Below are 21,910 nucleotides of genomic sequence, written 5' to 3' on the forward strand. Positions count from 1 at the left end.
CCACAGCTGGGAAAGCAGCTTAGTGAATTATGCGCTATGATAATTGATTGAATTCATCAGTAAATAAAGCAGCCGCCTCTAAACTCAGGGTCTGGAGAGGGAGGAAAAATTCTCAACCCGGTGGTTCGTACCAACAGGTGCAGGAGTTGTCATGCCCATGAAACCACAGCCACCAGGAAAAGTGACACACAGCGCTGCACTCTGGACTAAAAAAAGCTCCTTTTGGGTCTAAATAAGGAAGGAATGATTTCTCTGCAAAAGGGAATCCTTTCTCTCACCTCCAGAAGCTCCTTGGTTCTTCAGAGGGAGGGATCAGAGAGAAGTTATGAAGCAGCCTTGAACCCTTTAAGAAATGGTGGGATGGAGAAGCCAAAAATGCAGTTTATAATAAAAGAAGGGGAAAATAAGCTTGAGCATCCCCAGCCACAGGCCTTAGGCCTGGGATATACCCACAAAAATCACCAAATCTTTCCAGCCAGCACCAGGGCCATCCCCAAATTGCTGCTCCTTTGCTCCACCACACCTGCTCACCACCACCATGGACACCTCGTAGCCCCCCTAAGAAACATTTACTCTCAAAACTCCTTATTTCTTTCTCCTGGGAATTCTGGCCTGCGCCAGTGAGTGCCCCTTCCAGAGCTGCTGACTGTGGGCAGGGAGGAGATTTTGCAGGTCTGGCAAGCCAAGGAACTGACCCAAAATGCTGGGAGCAAGTCGTGCTCCTTCACGTGTGCGGCCGCGGCGCGGTGACAGTCCGGCCATGGCACACGTGTCCCCTCACACGTGCCCCAGGGAGGGGGAGCACGGAGTCCCCACGGAGGGGTGATGGAGATGCAAATTGATGGGAAGCATCCCCTGGGCCAGGGGGGCTGCTGGGGACATCACGTCTCGCCCGGCGTCCCCCCAGCCCGCGTCCCCCGCCAGCAGCTCCGCATCCGTCTCCCTGGCAACGCATTTTTCACATTCTTCAGCATCTCCTGCCCCTCTGGTCTGTGGTGCTGGCAGCTCCCCGCAGGCTGGGAGCAGATGGATGTCCATCACCCACCCCAGCAGCCCTGACAGGGGCAGGGAGAGCAGGGAGTGGTGCTGCTGCTCCACGGAATGCCCACAGGTGACTCAGAGCCCATCCCTGGTGGGTGTGCTGGGGCACGGAATGGATGTGGGGCAGCACAGAGGTAACAATGAGCATCTGAGAGCTTGCAGGCATCTCACCTGCCTTCCTGGACCAACAGCCACAGAACCTGCCAGTGCTCTCCTACATGTGGGATATGTTTCTTCCTGATGAAGATGGAGTTTTATAATATAGGGTGACACAGAGCCATGGTCACCCTTGGAGATGCAGCCTTCGAAGGAACTCTTTCTCCTGCACAAAGTCCAGCAGCAGCAGCAACCTTGGAAGACACTCTTGTGTGAAAGGATGGAGCACCACCCTTCTCCTGAAGGATCATCCAGTGGACACATCAGCCTTGGAAAAGGCCTCGGATGCTGGGATTTCTGGATACCAGTGACATTGCACAGACTGTGCACTGATCTCCTGAAACTCCCACTGGTGCCAGAGGCTGCACCACGACCCAGAGCTGGGAAAACCCCTCCCTGGTGCAGCTGGGAACAGAGGCTGAGAGGGGCAGGAAATCTCCATTCACTGGCCCTTGGGCTCCAGCCAAATTGGACCCAAACCAACCTTTTTTTTTCCAACTTCCCAGTAAACTGGACTCTCCAGAGAACTGTGGCTGGTGGGGAAAGGGGTCAGCAAGGGGGGCTGGAGGTAGATGCTGACTCTACCTCCAGCTCTTCAATGTTCAGGCTCACAGGTGGTGCTGGTGCATGGGAGATTCCCCCACGGGCTTGGGGACAGGGGGATGAAGGGTTTTCATGTGCCCACACCAGCCTGTGCAGGTGGAGGGTGCTAGAACAGGGTGTGAAGTTGTGATTTTTGGCGTGAAGTTTAATGGACATCAGAGGGTTGCAGTCTTCTAAGTTCTTTTATTTTTTTTTTAATGGCTGTGCACGCCTGACAGGAGGACATGTGTCTTGAGTGGCCACCCTGTCCCCATGGAGTCACCCCACTGACTCACTCCAAGGGGCCATGAAGCTGTCCAGCTGCTCTGCAGCTCCCAGCAGGGACAAAAGGTCAAGGGATTTACCTCTGTTCCCCCCATAAAAAAAAGCTCTCTCTTGGCAGGTGTTCACTATTGTGTCTCTGGGGTGGTTGCTCCAACAAGGAGTCATAAGGTCAGTCAACCCAGGGCCTAAGTTCAGCCCAGGCATCATTCCCAGGGCTGAGGCCAGGCCCTGGGGAAAAGGGATTTAGTTGATGATAGAAAACAAAGCAAAACAAAGGAGCTATCGAGCCCACCAGCATGGGTCTGGTTTTCATTTTGAAGGAACTTTTTGTTCCTCGTTTGTCATCAGCCTAATTCCTCCAAGTCCAAAACGCTTGGTGTGGTGTGATGTGATTTCCTTCACCGCCAGGAGAAATGCTCTGTTTCGCTGGAAAATGAGGTTCTGTCGGGAAGGGGTTCCTTTGGCAGGAAGCAGCGTGAGACAGACCTTGGCTGCGTCCCACAGGAACAGTTTCCCTCCTGTTCTTGCCCTTGCAGCCCCCCTACAGGTGATCGCGATGCTGCCGAGGGGCGTCTGTGGTGTGATGCTGGCGAGGGGAGATGTTCCACTAAGGACCAGTCGAGCTGGATCCCCCTGCGCCAAATCAGGAGGGGACTGGGACCCTGCAGGGATGGAGCTGCATCTCACCCACCCCATCCACCTTTCTCTTTTTCCTGCCTTTCCCTGCATTCTCCTCCATCTCCTTCCCTCCCTGCCTCCCCAGCCCCTTCGCCTTCCCTGCCAGGAGCCGAAAGGACTTTGCCCCCGGAGGCAGCGCTCGCTCTCCGCTCCTTCCCGCAAGCCTCGGAGGGCGAGCGGAACACTCCGCTCTTATCTGCGAGGGGAGGCAGGCTCGGTGGGCAGGGTTTGCGCGAAAGCTGCCGGGTTTATAAGCAGCCGGCGGCGGAGGCAAAGCCGTGTCGGGAGGCAGCGAGCCCGGGTGCAGCGATGCCCGCGGCGCTGGGGCTGCTGCTGGGGCTGAGCCTCGCCGCTGCCCTCCGCTCGGGCATCGAGCCCCCCGAGCACAACCGCACCGAGGCCGGGGCCGCCCTCTTCGCCAGGGATTACAACAGCACGGCCGAGATCGTCCTCTTCGACAGCGTCTCGGCCAGCTGGAATTACAACACCAACCTGACGGCCGAAAATGCCGCTCTGCAGGTGGGTGGCGGGACGGGGGCGATGCCAGCGCCGCGGTGTCCCCAGCACCGGGGACCTGGGGGGGTGGCTCACGGTGGAGACACTTGGTGTGGTTCCCTTCCTCCCTGCGGGTTTCTGTCTCAGCACCTCGGGGTGGCAAACCGAGGCTGGGAGTTGTAGTGCTGGAGCTGTAGGGTTTTGCCCCAAATTGGCTTTCAGGGAGACTCTGCCCCAGAATGACAGCTGTGGTCCCAGAGCAGGGTCAAGGTTATTTTTAGAGGTGATTCCCTCCTCCCAGCACCTTCCACTTTGCTTTGCCCCTTCCTAGAACTGGGCCAGGTGTCAGTTGTCCCTGTCCCTGTCCCTGTCCCTGTGCCTGTCTCTGTCCCTGTCCCTGCCTGGTGTCACCACATTCAAGTGCTGAGGGTTTCCATTTGGGGCAGACACCAGGAGCCCAAAGTGCACAAGCAGCTGGGTGGCATCGGGACTGAGGCTGCCACCTCTTGTCCCTGTGTCCCCAGCCCCTGGGGACAAATACAGTGGTGGGGGACACTCCAGGCTGTGGGGAATTAGGCATCAGCCCAGGTTAGGGCAGGAAGAGCTGTGTGCATCCCACAGGCATGTGCGTGTTCCCCCAGGAGTTTGTGTGTGTCTGGGTTGTATTTGGAGGGGCAGGGAGCTGGAGCAGCCCCGGGGCTGAGCTGCAGCCCAGCCCAGCCCAGCCCAGCCCTGGTGGCAGTGCCTGCAGTGGTTTCCCAGTCCCAGCCATGCTCGGGGAGCTGCAGTGGCCCCAGCACGGGGTCGTGGACAAGTTGCTGCCTGCAGCTTGGGGCACAGCTGCACAGGTGCACGAGGGGCAGTGCAGCCCATAGGTGACCTCGGTGTGTTCGGCCAGCCCAGTGTCACACAGGGACTGGCACACCGAGCCCTGAACCCTCCAGATCCCTACGGCCAGCCAGGGGCTGTGTACAAATCACAAACAGGACAGGACTGCTGGGAACATGTCTCAAACCATTTTATTTTCCAGCATCAGTCTCATTACATGGTTGTGACAATGGGAAGATGCCAGCAGTTCGCATCCCAGGCAGCAGATCAAGAACTTAATGTTACAACTCACTTTATAAGTTTTTTGACCAATCACAGAAAGCATATTGACAGTAGTTCTATCCAACTACTATAAGCACACATACCTTTGGTTAAAACAATGCTTGCTTATTTCGAATACAATACCTGTTTGTAAGCCTTAAAACACAATGCACAGAGCTCCATTATTAAGCTTAGAACTTAAGCTGGGGGCTTAAAGTGGGGACGGGAGCACAGTGTATCCTGTGCAGGAAGGAAATGCATCTTCCTGTAGAGGGGAAAGATCACTGCCAGGTCTGGGCACTGCCAAGTTGGCAGGACACTCAAGAGGGCCCAGGTGCCCCTTCAGCCTTTTTTTGTCAAGCTGATGTGATGTCTGGGCAGGCACCCAGCTCTAGCTGCAGATGTGGTGGGTTGGGGGACCTTGGGGCAGAGCAGGAACATCCCAGCTACACCGAGTCCATAATTAAGGCCAGGAGAGCACCTTGCATGGACTTTTCTCAGCAGGTGTTTCCAGCCAGCTTTCCCCCTTTAATGTGCTGTTAAATGTGTGAGGATCATGCCCAGGAGCTCCCTGCAGTGCCAAGGCTCCTAAGCCAGCCCAGGTAGAGGAGGGGATGTGAACCCCTGGGATCAGTCCGTGGTGGGGCAGCAGGGAGGGGTGGTGGATGGGGAGTCACTGGCTGCTAAAGGAGTGACAGCTGGCCAGCAGGACCCCAAAGGCTGGATTTGGGGGATCTGGGAGAGCATTGGGCCAGGCAAACCCCACACATCCACGCCGCAAGAGGGGCTGAGCCAGGCCACCAGGGGCCTGCCACAAAAGGGGACCCTGTGACATAGGGACATGAGAGGCAGGGGATCAAAGGCAGGGGCAGGGAAGGACAGAGGGATGCTGGACAGACAGATAGATGTACCATCTTTCACAAGCTGGGATTCTGAGCAAGGGGCTGTCAGTGGGGCTTGGGGGCTGCTCATGTTTGGGTGCAGAGCTACTGCAGATGCTGTGCCAAGGCAGTGCCAGTGTCCTGAGCTCTGCACCCAACAGGGAGGGACTGGGACGGAGCTTTTGGAGGGGAGGCTTTGAGGCTCTGGGTGCCAAGGGGCTTCTGAGCCCCCCACAGGGGCATCCCCTCCAGAGAGAGATCCCAGATGTGGGGTGAAGGGCCAGGACTGGTGGGCATGGCCACAGCTGGAGGATCTCAGGCAACACCACTGGCTTCAACTCGCACCACCAGAGCTGTCAGGAGAGTTTAGGGCACAATTTGCCTGACCAAACACAGGTGCCTGTTCAAGGAGAAAACAAAACACAGCTGAGCTCTGCTTCCTCCAGCTCCTCCAGCTCTGCACGGAGTCTGGGAAGGGGTAAAGGCATCTCCTGTTTAGAGGGGTGATGCAAGAGCAGGGTGTCTGCGGGGCTGGCATGTTGGGGGATTGGAGCCCGTTGATGCCAGTGATGCTGTGGGCACTGGGATGTCCAAGGGAAGCAGTGGCAGCAGTGAGGGGTGGCCAGGGGCACCTGGCACTTTTGGCATTCCCACCCCCGTGTCACACAGCTGTGTTTCTGCCCCGGGCAGCCTCCAGCTCTGCCACACCACAACTCCCTTCCTTCCCTGCTGCCTGCTGAGGGAATGTGAAGATTAAAATAAAACAAACCAGGCGTGTTGGAGCCAGGCTAAAAAAATGCCACAAGTCACAGCTAATGAGCTCCATAAATCACACCAGGGCAGCACATGGACACCAACCAGGCACTCTGCCCCATCTCACTCCACCTGCACCGGGCCAGGACACTCTTAAAAGGTTAGAGCTTCCCAAAAATACAGCTGGGATACAAACACCTGCAATGCACCCCATCCCAAAACCAGGGCCACAGCCCCAGCTGCCTAAATAACACCCCACAGTGGTGGCAGCTTACTGCCAGCCCGTGGGCCCAGGAAGGGAGATCAGGGCTGGCAGGAGTTGGGTGGCAGTGAGACACCCAAAACTGGGGACTCAGAGCAAACGGGTGAACACCAGATGTGGCATTTACAGGTCAGAGGGTGCAGACAGACAGTTGAGAAATGTATAGAAAGAGAAGTGTACAGACATAGAGGAAGGAGAAAGGTGGATGTGGCCCCTTTATAGTTATCTTTTGGGCTTCTGTGAAAGTGAGGAACAGCAGGAATGGAAATAAAATTAAGCCAGACCTCAGAGCTGCTTCCAAAACCAGGGTCCAGCAGATGTCAAAGCCAGCCCAGGAGCACCCAGACAGCCTGACAGCCAATCCCAGCATTCCCATCCCACAGGAGACGCTGGAGCTCCCTCCTAAACACCCCCACAGTGTGCAGGTGCTCATGGAGAGCTCCACAGGGGCTGCAGACACTGCAGGGCCAGATGGAAGCTGCTGTCTCCATCCTTGGGTGCCAGGGACTGGGGACAGCCCTGCTGGCACCCCGTGTCCTGTCACCTCTGACTTCCACACACCCTCATGACTTTGCCCCTGGCCCCCAAAGCATCACCTGGGTGGTGGCATGTCCCAGGGCTGGTCCTGAGCCCCCATGTCCCCTCTCACCCTGCAGGTCACGGCATCACTGAAGGAGCAGAACTTCACAGAGCTGTGGGGGAAGAAAGCCAAGGAACTCTATGGAGACATGTGGAATAACTTCAGTGACCCCCAGCTGAGGAAAATCATTGGATCAATCCAGACCTTGGGACCCTCCAACCTGCCCCTGGAGAAGAGAGAGCGGGTAGGCAAGGTGGCAGTGGAGCCCTGGGCAAGGCTGGGGTGCTGTGGAATGCCTTAGAGGGATTTCTCACAAGCGTCCAGACTCCACTGCTGGTGTGTTGCATTTTGGAGGGTGTCACTGGCCTCTGCACAGTGACTGAGGAGGAGATGGGTGCTGTCTCCAGGGGATGTGGGGTGCCTTCTGGCCCTATTAGCCAGCCCTAACCTTATCTTGGAGCTGTCCCAGCAGGAACTGGAGATTTCCTGCTTACACAGAGCAGGCTTGGGCATCACCTGGAGGCCAACCAGGCTGTGCCCATGGCTGGAGCCAGCTGTCCCAACCCCTCTGGGCTCATCAGGTGTGCAGCCCACTGAAAAGAAGGGCTGATGCAGCCACCTGGCTGCTGGGCTCCCCATAAGACAAGGACTGCTGTGCCTTGGTGGCACAGCTCCATGCCAGGGACATCAGGACATCCTGAGCCTTCCCCATCATAGTCCTGAGCTTACCTGAATTTTGATTTCCATGCATGAAAACATTGCCCAGGCTGAAGCTGGCAGCCACTGTGCTCCACATGAGAGCAGGACAGGCCCTTCCATCCTGACCCACAGCTCCTGACAGCCATTCCCAAGGCCCATGATGCAATCCCTTCCGGAGAACTGTCGGCCCCGGTTCCTTCCAGGAAACCCATCCCTGCCTCCTTGCAGACAGCAGACAGCATCGTGTCTCCTCCCTGCACATCAGTCATGCCTCACCCGTCCCTGGGCAGCCCTAGCCCACAGCCACCATTGTCCCCATCTCCATCCCCTCTGCACAGATGGAGCAGAGTGGAGAGAGGGACAGAGCAGAGGAATTTCCTTCCCTGGGAATGGGCTTCCTAGGCATGTTCCAGGAAACCTCCTGTTGCTATTGTTTGCTGTTGTTGCAGTTCACAGAAATAAATCCCCCTCATCCTCCTGCTTTTCTTCTCCTATTTTTTTTAACTCATTTAGATAAACAGCCTGTGCCACGGCCCTGCTGACAAACAGCTTTATAAACAGCCCCTCTCTGGAGCGTGGCTGTGCAGGGATTGTCTGTCCCAAAGAGCCTCCCTGCTCCCACCGTGCCAAAACCCTGAGTGATAACACACTTATCTCACCAAAAACGTGCTGCATAAACACACCAATCCTTCCCCACATCCTTCTGGACACACACACTCCAGAGCTGGGAAGCCTGCAGATCCTGCAGGGCTGTTCCTGTCCCCTGGCAGCCCCTTTCCTCTCAGCAGTCTGTTCCTTTCCTGCAGTACAACACCATCTTGAGCGACATGGACAAAATCTACTCCACGGCCAAGGTGTGCCTGCCCAATGGCACCTGCTGGGACCTGGAGCCAGGTATGCTCCCTGTCCCCTTGATCCTGCCAGCTGCTGAGCACCCCATGGCCAGGACTTTGTCCTGGTCCCCACATCCTTGGTGGGTTGGGGTTGGCATGTGCCTCTCATTCATCAGGACAGTCCTGGTGTGAGGACGGGCACTTGGTTCTGGTGGCACCTCTGCAGAGCTGTGACATGTGCCTCCAGCTCCTTTCTTATGTTCTACTTGTTCCCTCTGTGCCAGACCTCTCGGACATCATGGCCACCTCCCGCAGCTACAAGCAGCTGCTGTTTGCCTGGGAGGGGTGGCACAACGCCGCGGGGAACCCGCTGCGCCCCAAGTACCAGGAGTTCGTGCAGCTGAGCAACGACGCCTACCTGCAGGATGGTACAGACCAAGGGGATCCCCAGCCAGGGACCAGGGGGTGGAAATGAGGTGCCCTACTGCTTTCCCCACCCCACATGCAGCCAGGCATCCAACTTCTATCTCCCAAGTACCAACATTTTAGGGATGGGGGGAAAAATCCTGCTGCTAGTCCCTGGTCCTGCCTTTTGGGGGTGGGCAGTGGGGCCAGCCTTTGGGGCTGGAGACAGGTTTTCCCTGTATCCCTGGCAGGATTCGAGGACACAGGCAGCTACTGGCGCTCCTGGTATGACTCAGACACCTTTGAGAAGGACCTGGAGCACATCTACAACCAGCTGGAGCCACTCTACCTCAACCTGCACGCCTTCGTCCGGAGGAAGCTGTACGACCGCTACGGCCCCAAATACATCAACCTGAAGGGTCCCATCCCTGCTCACCTCCTGGGTAAGAGATGAGACTCCCCCAGCCTGTGCCCAGAGGTGCTGGTGGGGTCAGAGGGGCACACACGAGGCCAGAGAGGCCCCAGTTATCACCGTGTTTCTCTTCTGACCTGCCACCTGCTCTACTCCAGCTGTTTTCTCTTTTCAGGGAACATGTGGGCTCAGCAGTGGAACAACATCTATGACCTGATGATCCCCTACCCTGAGAAGCCCAACCTTGATGTCACGAGCGCCATGGTGGAGCAGGTGATGAGCTGAGGGACTCACTGGAGAAAAAGCAGGAGGTGTTGCCAAGGCTGGCCCATGACATTGACCCCATGGGAGTAATTTCTCATACTTGTACAGGGGACAGCAGAAAATCCATGTCTGGGAGGGGAAGGGACAAAGAAATTATCTTGCTTCATATCTGGCAATGACCAAAGAGGCAGCAGGTGGACAAAAGTGGGCAGTGCACTGGGGCTGCTGCCAGTCCCCAGGCTGGGGCTGCATTGCTGCATTCACACCATCACACAGCTCCAAGTCCTTCTTGGGTATGAGTCCTGCTCCCTTCTCCTGCCCTGCTGAGCTCCAGCACCATTGCTTGGTGCTTTTTAGAGATGTTCACACCAGTTCTGGGGCTGGGCCTCCCCATCACAGAGAGAGGGGCAGGACCTCAGTCCCTGGGAGCAACTCACCTCCTTCCCTCGGTCCTGGAGCACTGGAGGCAATGCCCAGGGCACAGGCAGCCCCTTCCTCAGCCCTAACCCATTGCCTGCTGCCCACCAGGGCTGGAATGCCACTCACATGTTCCGGGTCTCGGAGGAGTTCTTCACCTCCCTGGGGCTTCTGGAGATGCCCCCTGAATTCTGGAAGGAGTCCATGCTGGAGAAGCCGACGGACGGGCGGGAGGTGGTGTGTCACGCCTCGGCCTGGGACTTCTACAACCGCAAGGACTTCAGGTCTGTGGGGACATGCAGGGACCCAGGGCTACAGGGCAAGACCCTCTCTGTCCCCGTTGGTAATCACCCTTTTGGGTGTCCCCAGCCTGGCCATGCAGCCCAATGTGGCACTGTTTGCAGTGGCAATGCTGCCCTGCCTTCCCCTCCACTTTCCCTTACCCTGTGGGGTGTTGCCACCCTCTCTGAGGCTGTGGGGAGTCCCTCCCATCAAGGGGGTGCCCTGGCAGCTGGGGCCCCTCACTCAGCTCAGGGAATGCTGTTTCCACACGGCAGGATCAAGCAGTGCACGTCAGTGACCATGGAGCAGCTGTTCACCGTGCACCACGAGATGGGCCACATCCAGTACTACCTGCAGTACAAGGACCTGCCCGTGTCCTTCCGCAGCGGGGCCAACCCTGGCTTCCACGAGGCCATCGGTGATGTCCTGTCCCTGTCTGTGTCCACCCCCAGCCACCTCAAGAAAATAGGTCTCCTCAGCGATGCTACTGAGGATGAAGGTATGGCACCTTTGGAGCTGGGTGACCTGCAAGGCTCTGGCACTGCCTGTGGCACTGGGAAGGGTTTGAGACATGCCAGGGTGGGTTGCAGTCTGGTAATGCAGCCCAGAGCTGCCACAACCCCTTCTCATCTCCATGGGTCCATGCACAACCCCCTCTTGTCTCCACGGGTCCATGTAGAGCCCTTTTGGCTCCATCCTCTTCACCCCTGAGGCAGGAGTGATGCTCTCCAGAGCTTGTCTGTGCCTTTCCCTTCACCAACAGAGCCCAGACTGGAAAACAACATTTTTTGTGCTTGATTGGCTTTGACCTTTCTAGCATTCCTCCCTCCCTCCCTCCCTCCCCAAGATGCATCCACCACTGGAGCTGCTGGTGTGGCTCTTGGAGGTGGCACCAAGCATGCACGTGCACAGTCACGAGGGCAGGTGACATGTCCAGCTGCCAGCCAGCACAGCAGGGCAGGACTTCTCACTGCAGGCACTGCCCAGCTCATCAAGAGCCTCATCCTCCCACCCGACATCCCCCAGCTGACACATCAAAGCAGATGGTGGCAAAAGAAATTGAGCACTCCCAGAGCTGCCCCGGGCGCTGCTTGGCGGAGGAGGGACAGTCCTGGGATCCTCCTGCCGTGTCATTAAATACGTTTTATGACAAGAAAGGCAGCGCAGCAGCCAAGAACATCAGGCCAGTGCTGCATAAACACAGGGAAGCAGATGGTCTCTGCCTCAAGCCATTGCTGCCCGACTTGCCAGCCCTTGGCAGCCAGGCTGCCGTGGTGATGGCAGCCAAGAGCCCCTCAGGGCAGTGCTGCCAACCCTTCTCTGACCCCACAGCTTCAGCTGGGTCTCCAGCAGGTCTTTCTCCAAACTTCCTTCCCTGGGTTTCCTTGAGGGAGAAAAGAGCTGTCACCATCCCCTGTGCTCCTCATGATATGGTGGTGACTGTCCTAGAGTTGACTCTGGTTCTGGGTCTAAACCATCAGAGTCTTTGCAGTGGTGTGACTGCAGAATAAACTCCCTCAAACCCCCTCACCCTGAGGCCCCAGGGTGGAAGTGTGAAGAGCTACACTCACCAAAGACCTTTTAACTCTGAGCTAAAGTCAAAGGGACACCACACTTGTCACTCTCATTGTCCCCACTCAGTAAAAGGCACGTTGCCCCAGGTAGTATCTATAGAAACCTCCTGTGTCCTACACAGCCTTCTCTAGGAGCAAGGTTAGGTGTTGAGATGCTGTCCCGATTTCTCATCCAGACCTGCCCACCCTCTTGCCCACTAAAATCCTGCTGCCTGTAGTGCTGTCTATGCAGAATCCTTTCCAGCCTGGTTCAGGCTCTGTTTCGTGCAGAGAGCAATATCAACTACCTGCTGAAGATGGCCCTGGAGAAGATTGCCTTCCTGCCCTTTGGCTACCTCATCGACCAGTGGCGCTGGAACGTGTTCAGCGGCCGCACGCCGCCCAGCCGCTACAACCACGACTGGTGGTACCTGAGGTAGGGCACACTCCCCAAGGCTGGATGTGGGTTGGAAGCTGGGCACGTGCAAGGAAGGGAGGCAGGAAAGAGGAAAGAAAAAGCGTGAAAGTAGCCATGGAAATGGTGGGAGAACAATGGATAGATGTGTGGGTGGGTACGATGGAAGGATAGATGATGGATGGATGGATGGATGGATGGATGGATGGATGGATATACATGGAATCATGCTCTAATTTCTTCAGCACTGTGCCAAGCCTTCCCATTCTTTGACTAGATTCTTCTGACCCTTTATTATTCCCATGCTTGTGTTGTCCACAGAACCAAATACCAGGGCATCTGTGCTCCGATTTCAAGGAATGAGAGCAACTTTGACCCTGGAGCAAAGTACCACATCCCAGGGAACACTCCTTACATCAGGTAGGGGAAGTGTTGGCAAGGGAACCAAGGTTTGGGATGCAGTGGGTGGGGGATCACCTCTGTGGGCAGGGACTGTTGTGTGCTGCTCCTGCTCAAGACAGAGATCTCACAACATTTGGGACCACAAATAGTGGGGTTGAGCTCTTGGACTTGTCTGCTTCCCCTTGTCCCCAGTTCTGACCATCATGGGCTTCCTTGGCAGGTACTTTGTGAGCTTCGTCCTCCAGTTCCAGTTTCACAAGGCGCTGTGCCAGGCAGCCAACCACACCGGTTCCCTGCACACGTGTGACATCTACAGGTCCAAAGAAGCTGGAGCCAAACTCAGGTGGGGACAGAGGAGGGTCAGGAAAATCGCCATGGGCAGATGTGTGCATGGAAGCTGATGGTGTGCAAAGGAAGGAAAGAAGAAAGGAAGGAAGGAAGGAAAAGTGAACTGGAGAAATAGCTTTGCAGATGGATGGATGGATGGATGGAAATACGTGGAAGCACTGGGGTGGGGTGAGTGGTCCTCACCAGAGTATTGCTATTGTCCCAGCCATGAGCTCCCACCCAGACAAGAGGTCACTAAAGCACAGTTGGCTCCTGTTGATTCCCTGGGTGTTAAATGCATGAGTGTGTGGCAGAGAGTCCTCAGTTCCCACATGCAGGACAAGTGGTGGCTTCCAGGGCAGTTCCCAGGTTCATGTCCCACTCTAGAACAGCATTTTCAGCCCTTAAGATGCTGAGATATTATCACTGCTTCTCTCCCATCCTCTGGCCTCATGCTGGCTCTTGCTGTCCTGCTCCTCCGCAGGGAAGTGTTGAAAGCTGGGTCCTCGAGGTCGTGGCAGGATATCCTCTTGAAACTCACTGGCACGGCTCAGATGGATGCTGAACCCCTTCTGGAGTATTTCAGCCCTGTCACCAAGTGGCTTCAGGAGCAGAACAACAAGACCAACGAGGTGCTGGGCTGGCCTGAGTTTGACTGGCGTCCCCCTGTCCCTGAAGGCTACCCTGAAGGCATTGGTAAGGCTCTACCCCAGGTTTGGGGAATGTCAGGAAGAGGTCCCCCAAGGGACATCATTAATCCACAGGCAGAAGCAGAGGAAGGTCTCTGCTGTGGGTGGGGTGGTCCCTATACCAGGAAAGAGAAATAGCCAGCTCCATGAAGTGCCACGGGGTGTTGCTTCCCAGGAGGCAAGTGCCACTGTCTGAAGCTGCATAGTGATGCCATCAGTCATGATGTGAAGAGTTTCTCTTCTTAGTTGTATCTTTTGTGCTTATGTGGGAGAGTCTAGGGCATGCAGCTTGTCCTGTCAACCCATCATCTGTCCAATAGGACATGCCAGCTGGGCACCTCTTCCCCCATTTCTTAGCTCAGTCTGCTCCCAAGTGGTGGCATCCTTCAATGGACCTGCAGATCTGGAAAAAGCTTAATTATGGCTTCTCCATGGGATAGTGCTCTTGCAACCACCCTGACCTTTCTCTTCTCTTCTCTTCCCCCATTTATTTCCTGCTCTAGACAAAATAGCAGATGAGGCACAAGCTAAAGAGTTCTTGTCCGAGTACAACAGCACAGCTGAGGAAGTGTGGAATGCCTACACCGAGGCATCCTGGGCCTACAACACCAACATCACTGACCACAACAAGGAGATCATGGTATGGGAACGACCCTGGGGCTGTGCAGGGAGAGCCAACAGCCTGAGAAGGCAGGTGGTACCCAGGGCACATTTCACAGAAGCTCTGAACACCAGGGCAGCCTCTGCCCCTCGTAAAGAAATAACCTTCTCACCCAGGAGGAGCCTTTTCCTTGAAAACCCTCATCATCCAACAAGGAACCCTCAAAGGCAGCTGTGGGGAGGGTGGCACTCATGGGATGCCTGGTGTTTCTAGCAGTGGCCTGTGTCTTCTCCCCATAGTAACTCTTCTTCTCTCATTGTAGCTGGAGAAGAACTTGGCTATGTCCAAGCACACCCTGGATTATGGCATGAGGGCCAGGCAGTTTGACACCTCCGACTTCCAGGACGAAAGTGTCACCCGCATCCTCAAGAAGCTGAGTGTCATTGAGAGGGCAGCCTTACCTGAGAACGAGCTGAAGGAGGTGAGTGGCAGGGGGACAGAGCAAGAGAGGGTGTACCTTGCCATCACCTTGTGTGAAGACAAAAGTTTCTCTCAAAATTTAAGAAATGCCACTGGGCAACCACCATCTGCCTTGAAAAAGGAGATAGCTTGCTACCTTCTACACAAAGCCAAAATCCTTGTCTTCAGTTTCCCACCCAAAGGTTGCCTATTCCAGGCTGCAGTGGGGCCTGGATGTTTGGGTGACAATAGCACATTGCTTGTGGACCCCAGACCCTCTTACTACCTTCTACACAAAGCCAAATCCTTGTCTTCAGGGTTTCCCACCCGAAGGTTGCCTATTCCAGGCTGCAGTGGGGCCTGGATGTTTGGGTGACAATAGCACATTTCTTGTGGACCCCAGACCCTCTTGGATTGACTCTGTTGCCTCTGTTGGGGTCACACTTGATCTTGGAAGGGACCAGAGTAAAACACCCGAAAACCACAATGGGCTGGGACATCCTCCAATATCCTCCAATATCAGGAGCTAGGTTAACCACTTTACACACTCTGATTTCCTTTGCAGTATAACACCCTCCTCTCAGATATGGAGACCACGTACAGCGTGGCCAAGGTCTGCAGAGAGAACAAAACCTGTCACCCACTGGATCCTGGTAAGCTCTAGCAGGGTGTCCTGTGGGGCATTGACTCTGGCCTAGAAGGGAGGGATTTTTTTAGTGGGAGCATGAAGAAAGGCCATGAAGGGTTCTTTCACCTTCTCTGTGATGGCCCCTGAGCAACACGGTATAGAACCATTGCTGCCCATCCAGCAGCATCACAGCAGCTTTGTTGCTGTCTCTCAGACCTCACAGACATCATGGCCACCTCTCGGGACTATGACGAGCTCCTCTTTGCCTGGAAGGGCTGGCGGGATGCTTCTGGGAAGAAGATGAGGAACAACTACAAGCGATACGTGGAGCTGAGCAACAAGGCAGCCACGCTCAATGGTCAGTGCCCTGCTCCCCTAGAGCCCACCATGGCCCTAACCCCCTGGGGGCAGAGGATTGGGCTCTTCATCCAAATGGGGGTCAAAATCCCAAGGGTGTGGAGGTCTCACTGACTCCCAGATCTACTCTCACTCTTGGCGTGTCTGAACAGCAAGACAGAGTCTTGCCCAAGAAGGACAAGAGTGTGACAGCTTCTGCTCTTATCCTGCCACAGGCTACACAGACAATGGGGCCTACTGGAGATCCCTGTATGAGACACCCACCTTCGAGGAAGATCTGGAGAGGCTGTACCTGCAGCTGCAGCCCCTGTACCTCAATCTCCATGCTTATGTACGCCGAGCCCTCTACAAAAAGTATGGTGCAGAGCACATAAACCTGAAGGGTCCCATCCCTGCCCATCTGCTAGGTAAGGGCTCTGCTTGAGCACACACTGATACACGTGTGGCTGTCTCTGTGCCATGCCAAGAGTTAAGACTGGTCTCTGTTCACCTCTGGCTGAAGGGAAAAGGTCCCCTGGGATGGGTCTGTAGAGGCAAATCTACCCCAGGGAAGGGCAGCACACTCAGCATGATTTGACTTCTCTTGCATGGGTGGGCTCCTGCCCACACTGCCCTTGTGCAGACAGGGCAGGGACCAGGCAGGGTGATCCACCTGTGCAGGAGGAAGGAGAAACTGGTTGCTCTCCTCTCCCTGTCTCCCTCCTGACATGCATCATCCTTCTGCTCTTCCCAGGCAACATGTGGGCTCAGTCATGGTCCAACATTTTCGACCTGGTGATACCTTTCCCAGATGCCACCAAGGTGGATGCCACCCCAGCCATGAAAAAACAGGTCAGTGCTTTTCCAGACTGCTCTGGGGAAGTTCCTTGGGACCCAGCAACTTTTGGCAGTTGCCACCACCCCTGCTGCCAAATGGTCTAACGTTGCCAAAAAAATCCATGCCTCATCTGTATTCTCCCTACCTCTACATGCCAAGACCTGGATCCAGGTCTAGCTGATCCCAGGAGATTCCCCTGCCCAGAACAAGGTTGTCCCTGTCCTCCCATCCTTCCCCAACATCCCCTCACCAGGTCTCTGTTCTTTCCCCAGGGCTGGACACCCAAGAAGATGTTTGAAGAGTCAGACCGTTTCTTCACCTCTCTGGGGCTCATCCCCATGCCCCAGGAGTTCTGGGACAAGTCCATGATCGAGAAGCCGTCGGACGGGCGGGAGGTGGTGTGTCATGCCTCAGCCTGGGATTTCTACAACCGCAAGGACTTCAGGTGCCCGTGGGGAGCAGGTGGTGCCCACTGCTGACCTGGTGCTGAGGCAGAAAGAGTCTTGATAGAATAAGGGCACGTGGGCTGATGGCACCACAGTGCATCTTGCTCTGTGGCTGTGGCACCCCAACAATGGCGCTTCTCTTGGAAGTCAAGATGTTGGTAGGAGTCCCCATGGTGGATGGAGGGGGATGGAGGGGTGGATGGAGGCAATCCATGTCTGCCCTGCCCTGTCATGGAGAATGGAAAAGCTGATGAGCAGGGACAGGGAACGTGCAGGGTCAGCAGGAGGTGCAGGAGGAGGAAGAGACCAACCCACTGGAGTAAGACCAGCCCGGCCTGGCATCAGATGTGGGGAGGGGCTACACAGAAAGGAAAAATATCTCAAGGGGGTGTGATGGTTCCTGGAGGTTTTCATGCCGCCACTGCCCTCCCTTCATCCCCAACCCCTGTGTCTTGGCCCAGGATCAAGCAGTGCACCGTGGTGAACATGGATGACCTCATCACCGTGCACCATGAGATGGGCCATGTCCAGTACTTCCTGCAGTACAAGGACCAGCCCATCTCCTTCCGTGACGGGGCCAACCCTGGCTTCCACGAGGCCATTGGGGATGTCATGGCCTTGTCTGTCTCCACCCCCAAACACCTCCACAGCATCAATCTGCTGGACCAAGTCACGGAAAACGAAGGTGAGCTGGAGGGCCACACAGCAAATGTGGGGATGCTGATGGGAACAGCTGGAAATGCAGATAGTCAGGAGGGGCTGGGTGAGGTTGAAGGGCTCAGGGACGTGAATGGTGGCTTTGCATGCATGGAGGGGACAGGACCTGTTGGGGACACCCAGTTCTGGGGCAGAATGACCCACAGAGGGAGGAGAGGTGGATACAGCACTGTCTTGCTCACATCTTCATGCCCCGGGCAGAAAGTGATATTAACTACCTGATGAGCATCGCCCTGGACAAAATTGCCTTCCTGCCCTTCGGGTACCTCATGGACCAGTGGCGCTGGAAGGTGTTTGATGGGAGGATCAAGGAGGATGAGTACAACAAGGAGTGGTGGAACCTCAGGTAGGATTGAATTCAGACCCCTGTCTGGGGCAAGGGCCTTGGCTGTCATCCCACTGGGTGTTTTCTCCTTGTGGTCCAGCTGACTGCAAAGGGAATGATGAGATACACAACCCCTCCCTCTGCCCTCACACCCCACTGTGTTCCTTGCCACTTTGCCCCATCTCCTCCTCTCCAGGCTGACCTGACTCTCCCTCTCTCACACAGGATGAAGTACCAGGGCTTGTGCCCACCAGCACTGAGGTCTGAGGACGACTTTGACCCCGGGGCAAAGTTTCACATTCCTGCCAACGTCCCTTACATTAGGTGAGCCAGCAGGGCTGGGGCACGAGGGACATCACTTGGACATAGAAGCAGGATCCTCAGGTCAGATGCCAGCAATGACACCTTTTTCCATGGGTGGTGGTACCATCCTGCCTGGGCTGGGCAGCTCCAGAGACCCTGACAGAGCTTCAGATGAGAACTCTGGATTTAGGGGAATTTCTCCCTATTGAAGGAAGATGAGCTCATCGACTCCAACAAACATAAAGCACGTTATGGGAGAAATGGCCTCAGCACATTGAGCTGAGCTGAAGGTGTAGCTCCAAAGCCAGTGATGCTCCTCCAGACTGGGAGGGTGCAACCAAAGGAAGGGAGTCACATCCTCCCTTGCACAGGCACAAGCAGGCTCCATTCCCATCTCTTCATCCCTCTCCACCAGGTACTTTGTCAGCTTTGTGATCCAGTTCCAGTTCCACCAGGCACTCTGTAATGCAGCTGGCCACAAGGGTCCCCTGCACACCTGTGACATCTACCAGTCCAAGGAGGCCGGGAAGATCTTGGGGTAGGTGTGTGGGCAGGGTAAAGCCAAGGCATCAATATCCCCAAACACCTTAAAGCCAGCCCAGCAGGACAGGAGGCAACACAGCCCCTGGGCATCCCTGCCATCCCATACCTGGGGCAGACACCCTGGGCTGGGCACTGGGGCTGTGATTGCAAAAGCAGCCACTAGATGGTAGCTAGGCCCCTGGCAGGGGGAAGGCTCCCTCCTCCTCCTCCTCCTCCTCCTCCTCCCAGCCCCCAGTTCCTTAGGGAAAACAACCCCCTTGCTTCAAGAAAAGCACCTGCAAAATTAACTCTTTCACCCGGGGACTGCTCTGCACCAGGCTGGATTCACTGGAGGTTTTTAATCCATGCAAACCCCTCTTCCCCCCCAGATAAATGTCCTTCCTTGTGCTCCAGGCTGGCAGCCCTATGGTTTTAGGGGTTCAGACTACCCAGGGATGCTGATACCAAGAACTCCACGGGAAAGGGAGGGGCTGGCAGCCAAGAGGGTGACGGGGAACAAACTGGAGCTGATTTCTCCTGCCACAGGGATGCCCTGAAGCTGGGTTTCAGCAAGCCATGGCCCGAAGCCATGCAGCTCATCACAGGGCAGCCCAACATGTCAGCAGAGGCCCTGATGAGCTACTTCGAGCCACTCATGACGTGGCTGGAGAAAGAGAACCAGAAGAATGGGGAGGTCCTGGGCTGGCCCGAGTACAGCTGGACTCCTTACACAGGTATGCAGGGCTCAGCCAAGCACAGCAGGGCCATGACTGGCCAGGGCTCAGCCCTCACCTTGGTCAGAATGAAATGGAGCTCTCTTGGTGCTGCTTGGCCATCCCAAAAACCTCAGGGTGGTTGGGTACTTCTCCTTGATTCCTTGTGGAGCTGAGGCCAAAGGGCATCCAAGAGACCAGCAAAGGTGGTCCAACATACCACGGCCCAGAGCCCCTGGCAACAACCATGTCTCTCATTTCTCTCTTTTCCAGCCCAAGATGACTCCAGCAAAACTGATTTCCTGGGAATGTCCCTGACCAAAAGTCAAGCCACAGCTGGGGGCTGGGTCCTGCTCGCCCTGGCACTCATCTTCCTGATCACCACCATCTTCTTTGGCGTCAAGTTCTTCTCAGTCAGGAGAAAGTCCTTCAAATCCATCTCAGAAATGGAACTGAAATAAGGCAGCCACCAGCAGGGCAACACAGACAGGGTGCAAGCATGGGCACTTGGCCAGGCTGGCAGCCATGCCACGGGCACACTTGCCAAGGAAGCCATGGGTTTCCACAACCCAGGATTACTCTCTCCTATCAGGTCAGACATTCCTTTCCACTATGCAAGAGCCAGAGCAGAGAAGAGCTATTTATTTGTCAATGTCTGAATCAGGGGAAAGAGAAGTTCAGGCTCCGGCAGGCACGGAGCCGTCACAAGCTGCCCCTGTGCCCAGGGCTGGAGCTGGCCCAGCCTGCTCACCCACCAGCCAAATCTGACCTGTGGGCAAAGCCACAGAGACCTGAGTGACAGAGGGCAGTTTGGGGAGGGATGGAGCACATCCTGGTTTGCCTGCTACCAGGCTGTTTGCTTGCATGGATGAAAAATAAACCTGTGTCTTGTCCCCCTTCGAGCAGCAGCTCAGCTTCTTCTTGCACGTGGGCTGGGGGCTCAGTGGAACAAGGAGAGCAGGAGAGCTGCCACCTCAACCCAGTGCAAACACAAATCCCTGGGGACCAGTCTGGCTTTGGGGCAACATATCAGCTTGTCCCCTCGCCATCTGAAAGATCAGCATCCCTTTGCAGCCTCTCCATCCTCCCCTGGATCGTGGCTGCCATCAGAGCTGACAGCTCTGCCTAAGGGAGGGGCTGGATCAGGAATCCCCAAAGTCCAGACATGAACTGTTGAAAGGGCTGGGGGGTCACCAGGCTGGAGCTGTGACCCCAGCACCAGTGCCACACTTACATAAAGAGCCAGGGAGGGGGTTCCAAGGCCAGCGATCACCTCCTGCCCTCCAGCTCCTGATTATCTTGGGATCAGCCCTGCTTTGAGGCCCACCCGTCCCCCCCGCCATCCTCCCCGTCTTTCTTCTGCTTCTGTAAATAAAACTTCGTATTTGTTCTGCAGTGATTAGGTGCAAAACTAATCCCGGGCTGGGGATTATTGCAGCCTTAAAGAGCTGTGATCTGCTGCAGCCCGAAGCAGCAGGGGAAATGAGGGGATCTGGCTGATCCACCCGTCCCCATCCCATCCCGTGGCCTCTGCCCTCGGTCATGCCTCAGTTGGGAAGCCGAGGCTTGGGAGCGGCTTATTGCACCTGGCAGAGGAGCAGGAGGCAGGTGTCAGCCCGCCCACGCTCGGCTCTTTGTTTGCTTTCCACCCTCCTGGAGCACAGGATGCCCACGGGGAGGTGGCACCCTGAAATTCCATGCCCAGACCCCGAGCAGGGATGAGCGGGAGCAGCTCCGGAGCTCACGCCGCGTCCTTCCCTCGCCGCATCCCGGGGCATCTGCTTTATATCCCAGCACACCAGCTCCCTCCTCTCCCCCCTTCCCAGCAGTGCCTTGCTCACGGAGCACAGACCTGGCACGGTGAGAGCTGAGCTGGAAGCCAAGTGTATTTTCAGCCTGGGAAAGCGGGCTGGTGCAGGTGTGCTCCATCCAGCTCAGCTCCTCGCCGGTAATTTTGAGCTCCTTGGCTCCTTTCTGCCCCATTAGTGGAGGAAAAGAGGTCTCCAGGATCATCAAGATCCTGCAAGTTTCATGAAAATTGCTTTCTGGAGAAGAGGATTATAAAAAAAAATAATAAAAAGGAAAAAAATAGCCACACTGAACACTGTCACTCAGGGAGAGCAGCATACACTCAGCCCTAGCCAGACACCAGAGAATCCACACAGGAGCTGAGTTTGTCCTGCCACGGACACGAGGGTGGGTGGTGGGTGCACTGAGCTGTGTCCAGAGGTGCACACACACAGCCCAGCCCACCAGCCGTGCAGAGGACAGAGGCAGACACCAGGCTCCTTCAGCACAGCTCCCAGCTCTGTGCAGCAGGTGGGATTGGACACCAGCCAACCTTCCACACGGGGCCAAGGTCCACGCAGCAGATGGGATGGGGTTGGACACGGGGCTACCCCCAGCACAGGTGCAAAGTCCACCCAGGAGATGGGGCTGGACACAAGGTTATGCCCAGTCCAGCCGAGGGGGAGGCTGAAGGTCCCACCTTGACCTCCACTGCAGCTTCTTGGCTGAGATGG

The 21,910-nt window shown here is 56.0% G+C and overlaps 1 protein-coding gene across 1 annotated transcript; it reads left to right on the forward strand.

Annotated features, from left to right (window-relative positions):
• Positions 1-2,656: 2,656 nt before the first annotated feature.
• On the forward strand, positions 2,657-20,290 carry ACE (angiotensin I converting enzyme). The gene is made up of 25 exons (XM_039700649.1): positions 2,657-3,261; positions 6,879-7,046; positions 8,308-8,395; positions 8,619-8,762; positions 8,991-9,182; positions 9,327-9,424; positions 9,944-10,116; positions 10,390-10,613; positions 11,959-12,103; positions 12,404-12,502; positions 12,705-12,827; positions 13,296-13,507; positions 14,004-14,140; positions 14,424-14,582; positions 15,126-15,213; positions 15,403-15,546; positions 15,761-15,952; positions 16,279-16,376; positions 16,635-16,807; positions 17,270-17,493; positions 17,727-17,871; positions 18,076-18,174; positions 18,569-18,691; positions 19,222-19,409; positions 19,662-20,290. The coding sequence occupies exons 1-25, from the start codon at positions 3,052-3,054 to the stop codon at positions 19,847-19,849; spliced, it is 3,834 nt and encodes a 1,277-aa protein (XP_039556583.1). The 5' UTR covers positions 2,657-3,051; the 3' UTR covers positions 19,850-20,290.
• The last annotated feature ends 1,620 nt before the right edge of the window (positions 20,291-21,910 follow it).

Source organism: Passer montanus, unplaced genomic scaffold (assembly GCF_014805655.1).
Source record: "Passer montanus isolate IOZ18808 unplaced genomic scaffold, ASM1480565v1 scaffold142, whole genome shotgun sequence".
Lineage (NCBI taxonomy): Eukaryota > Metazoa > Chordata > Aves > Passeriformes > Passeridae > Passer > Passer montanus.

What these genes read in the sequence shown, in the direction of transcription:
- ACE (XM_039700649.1), top strand. Translation starts at nt 3,052, where the DNA reads ATGCCCGCGGCGCTGGGGCTGCTGCTGGGGCTGAGCCTCGCCGCTGCC. An exon ending in GGGAACACTCCTTACATCAG is followed by an intron (nt 12,503 to 12,704) that starts GTAGGGGAAGTG and finishes CTTCCTTGGCAG; the next exon opens with GTACTTTGTGAGCTTCGTCC. An exon ending in CTGAGAACGAGCTGAAGGAG is followed by an intron (nt 14,583 to 15,125) that starts GTGAGTGGCAGG and finishes TTTCCTTTGCAG; the next exon opens with TATAACACCCTCCTCTCAGA.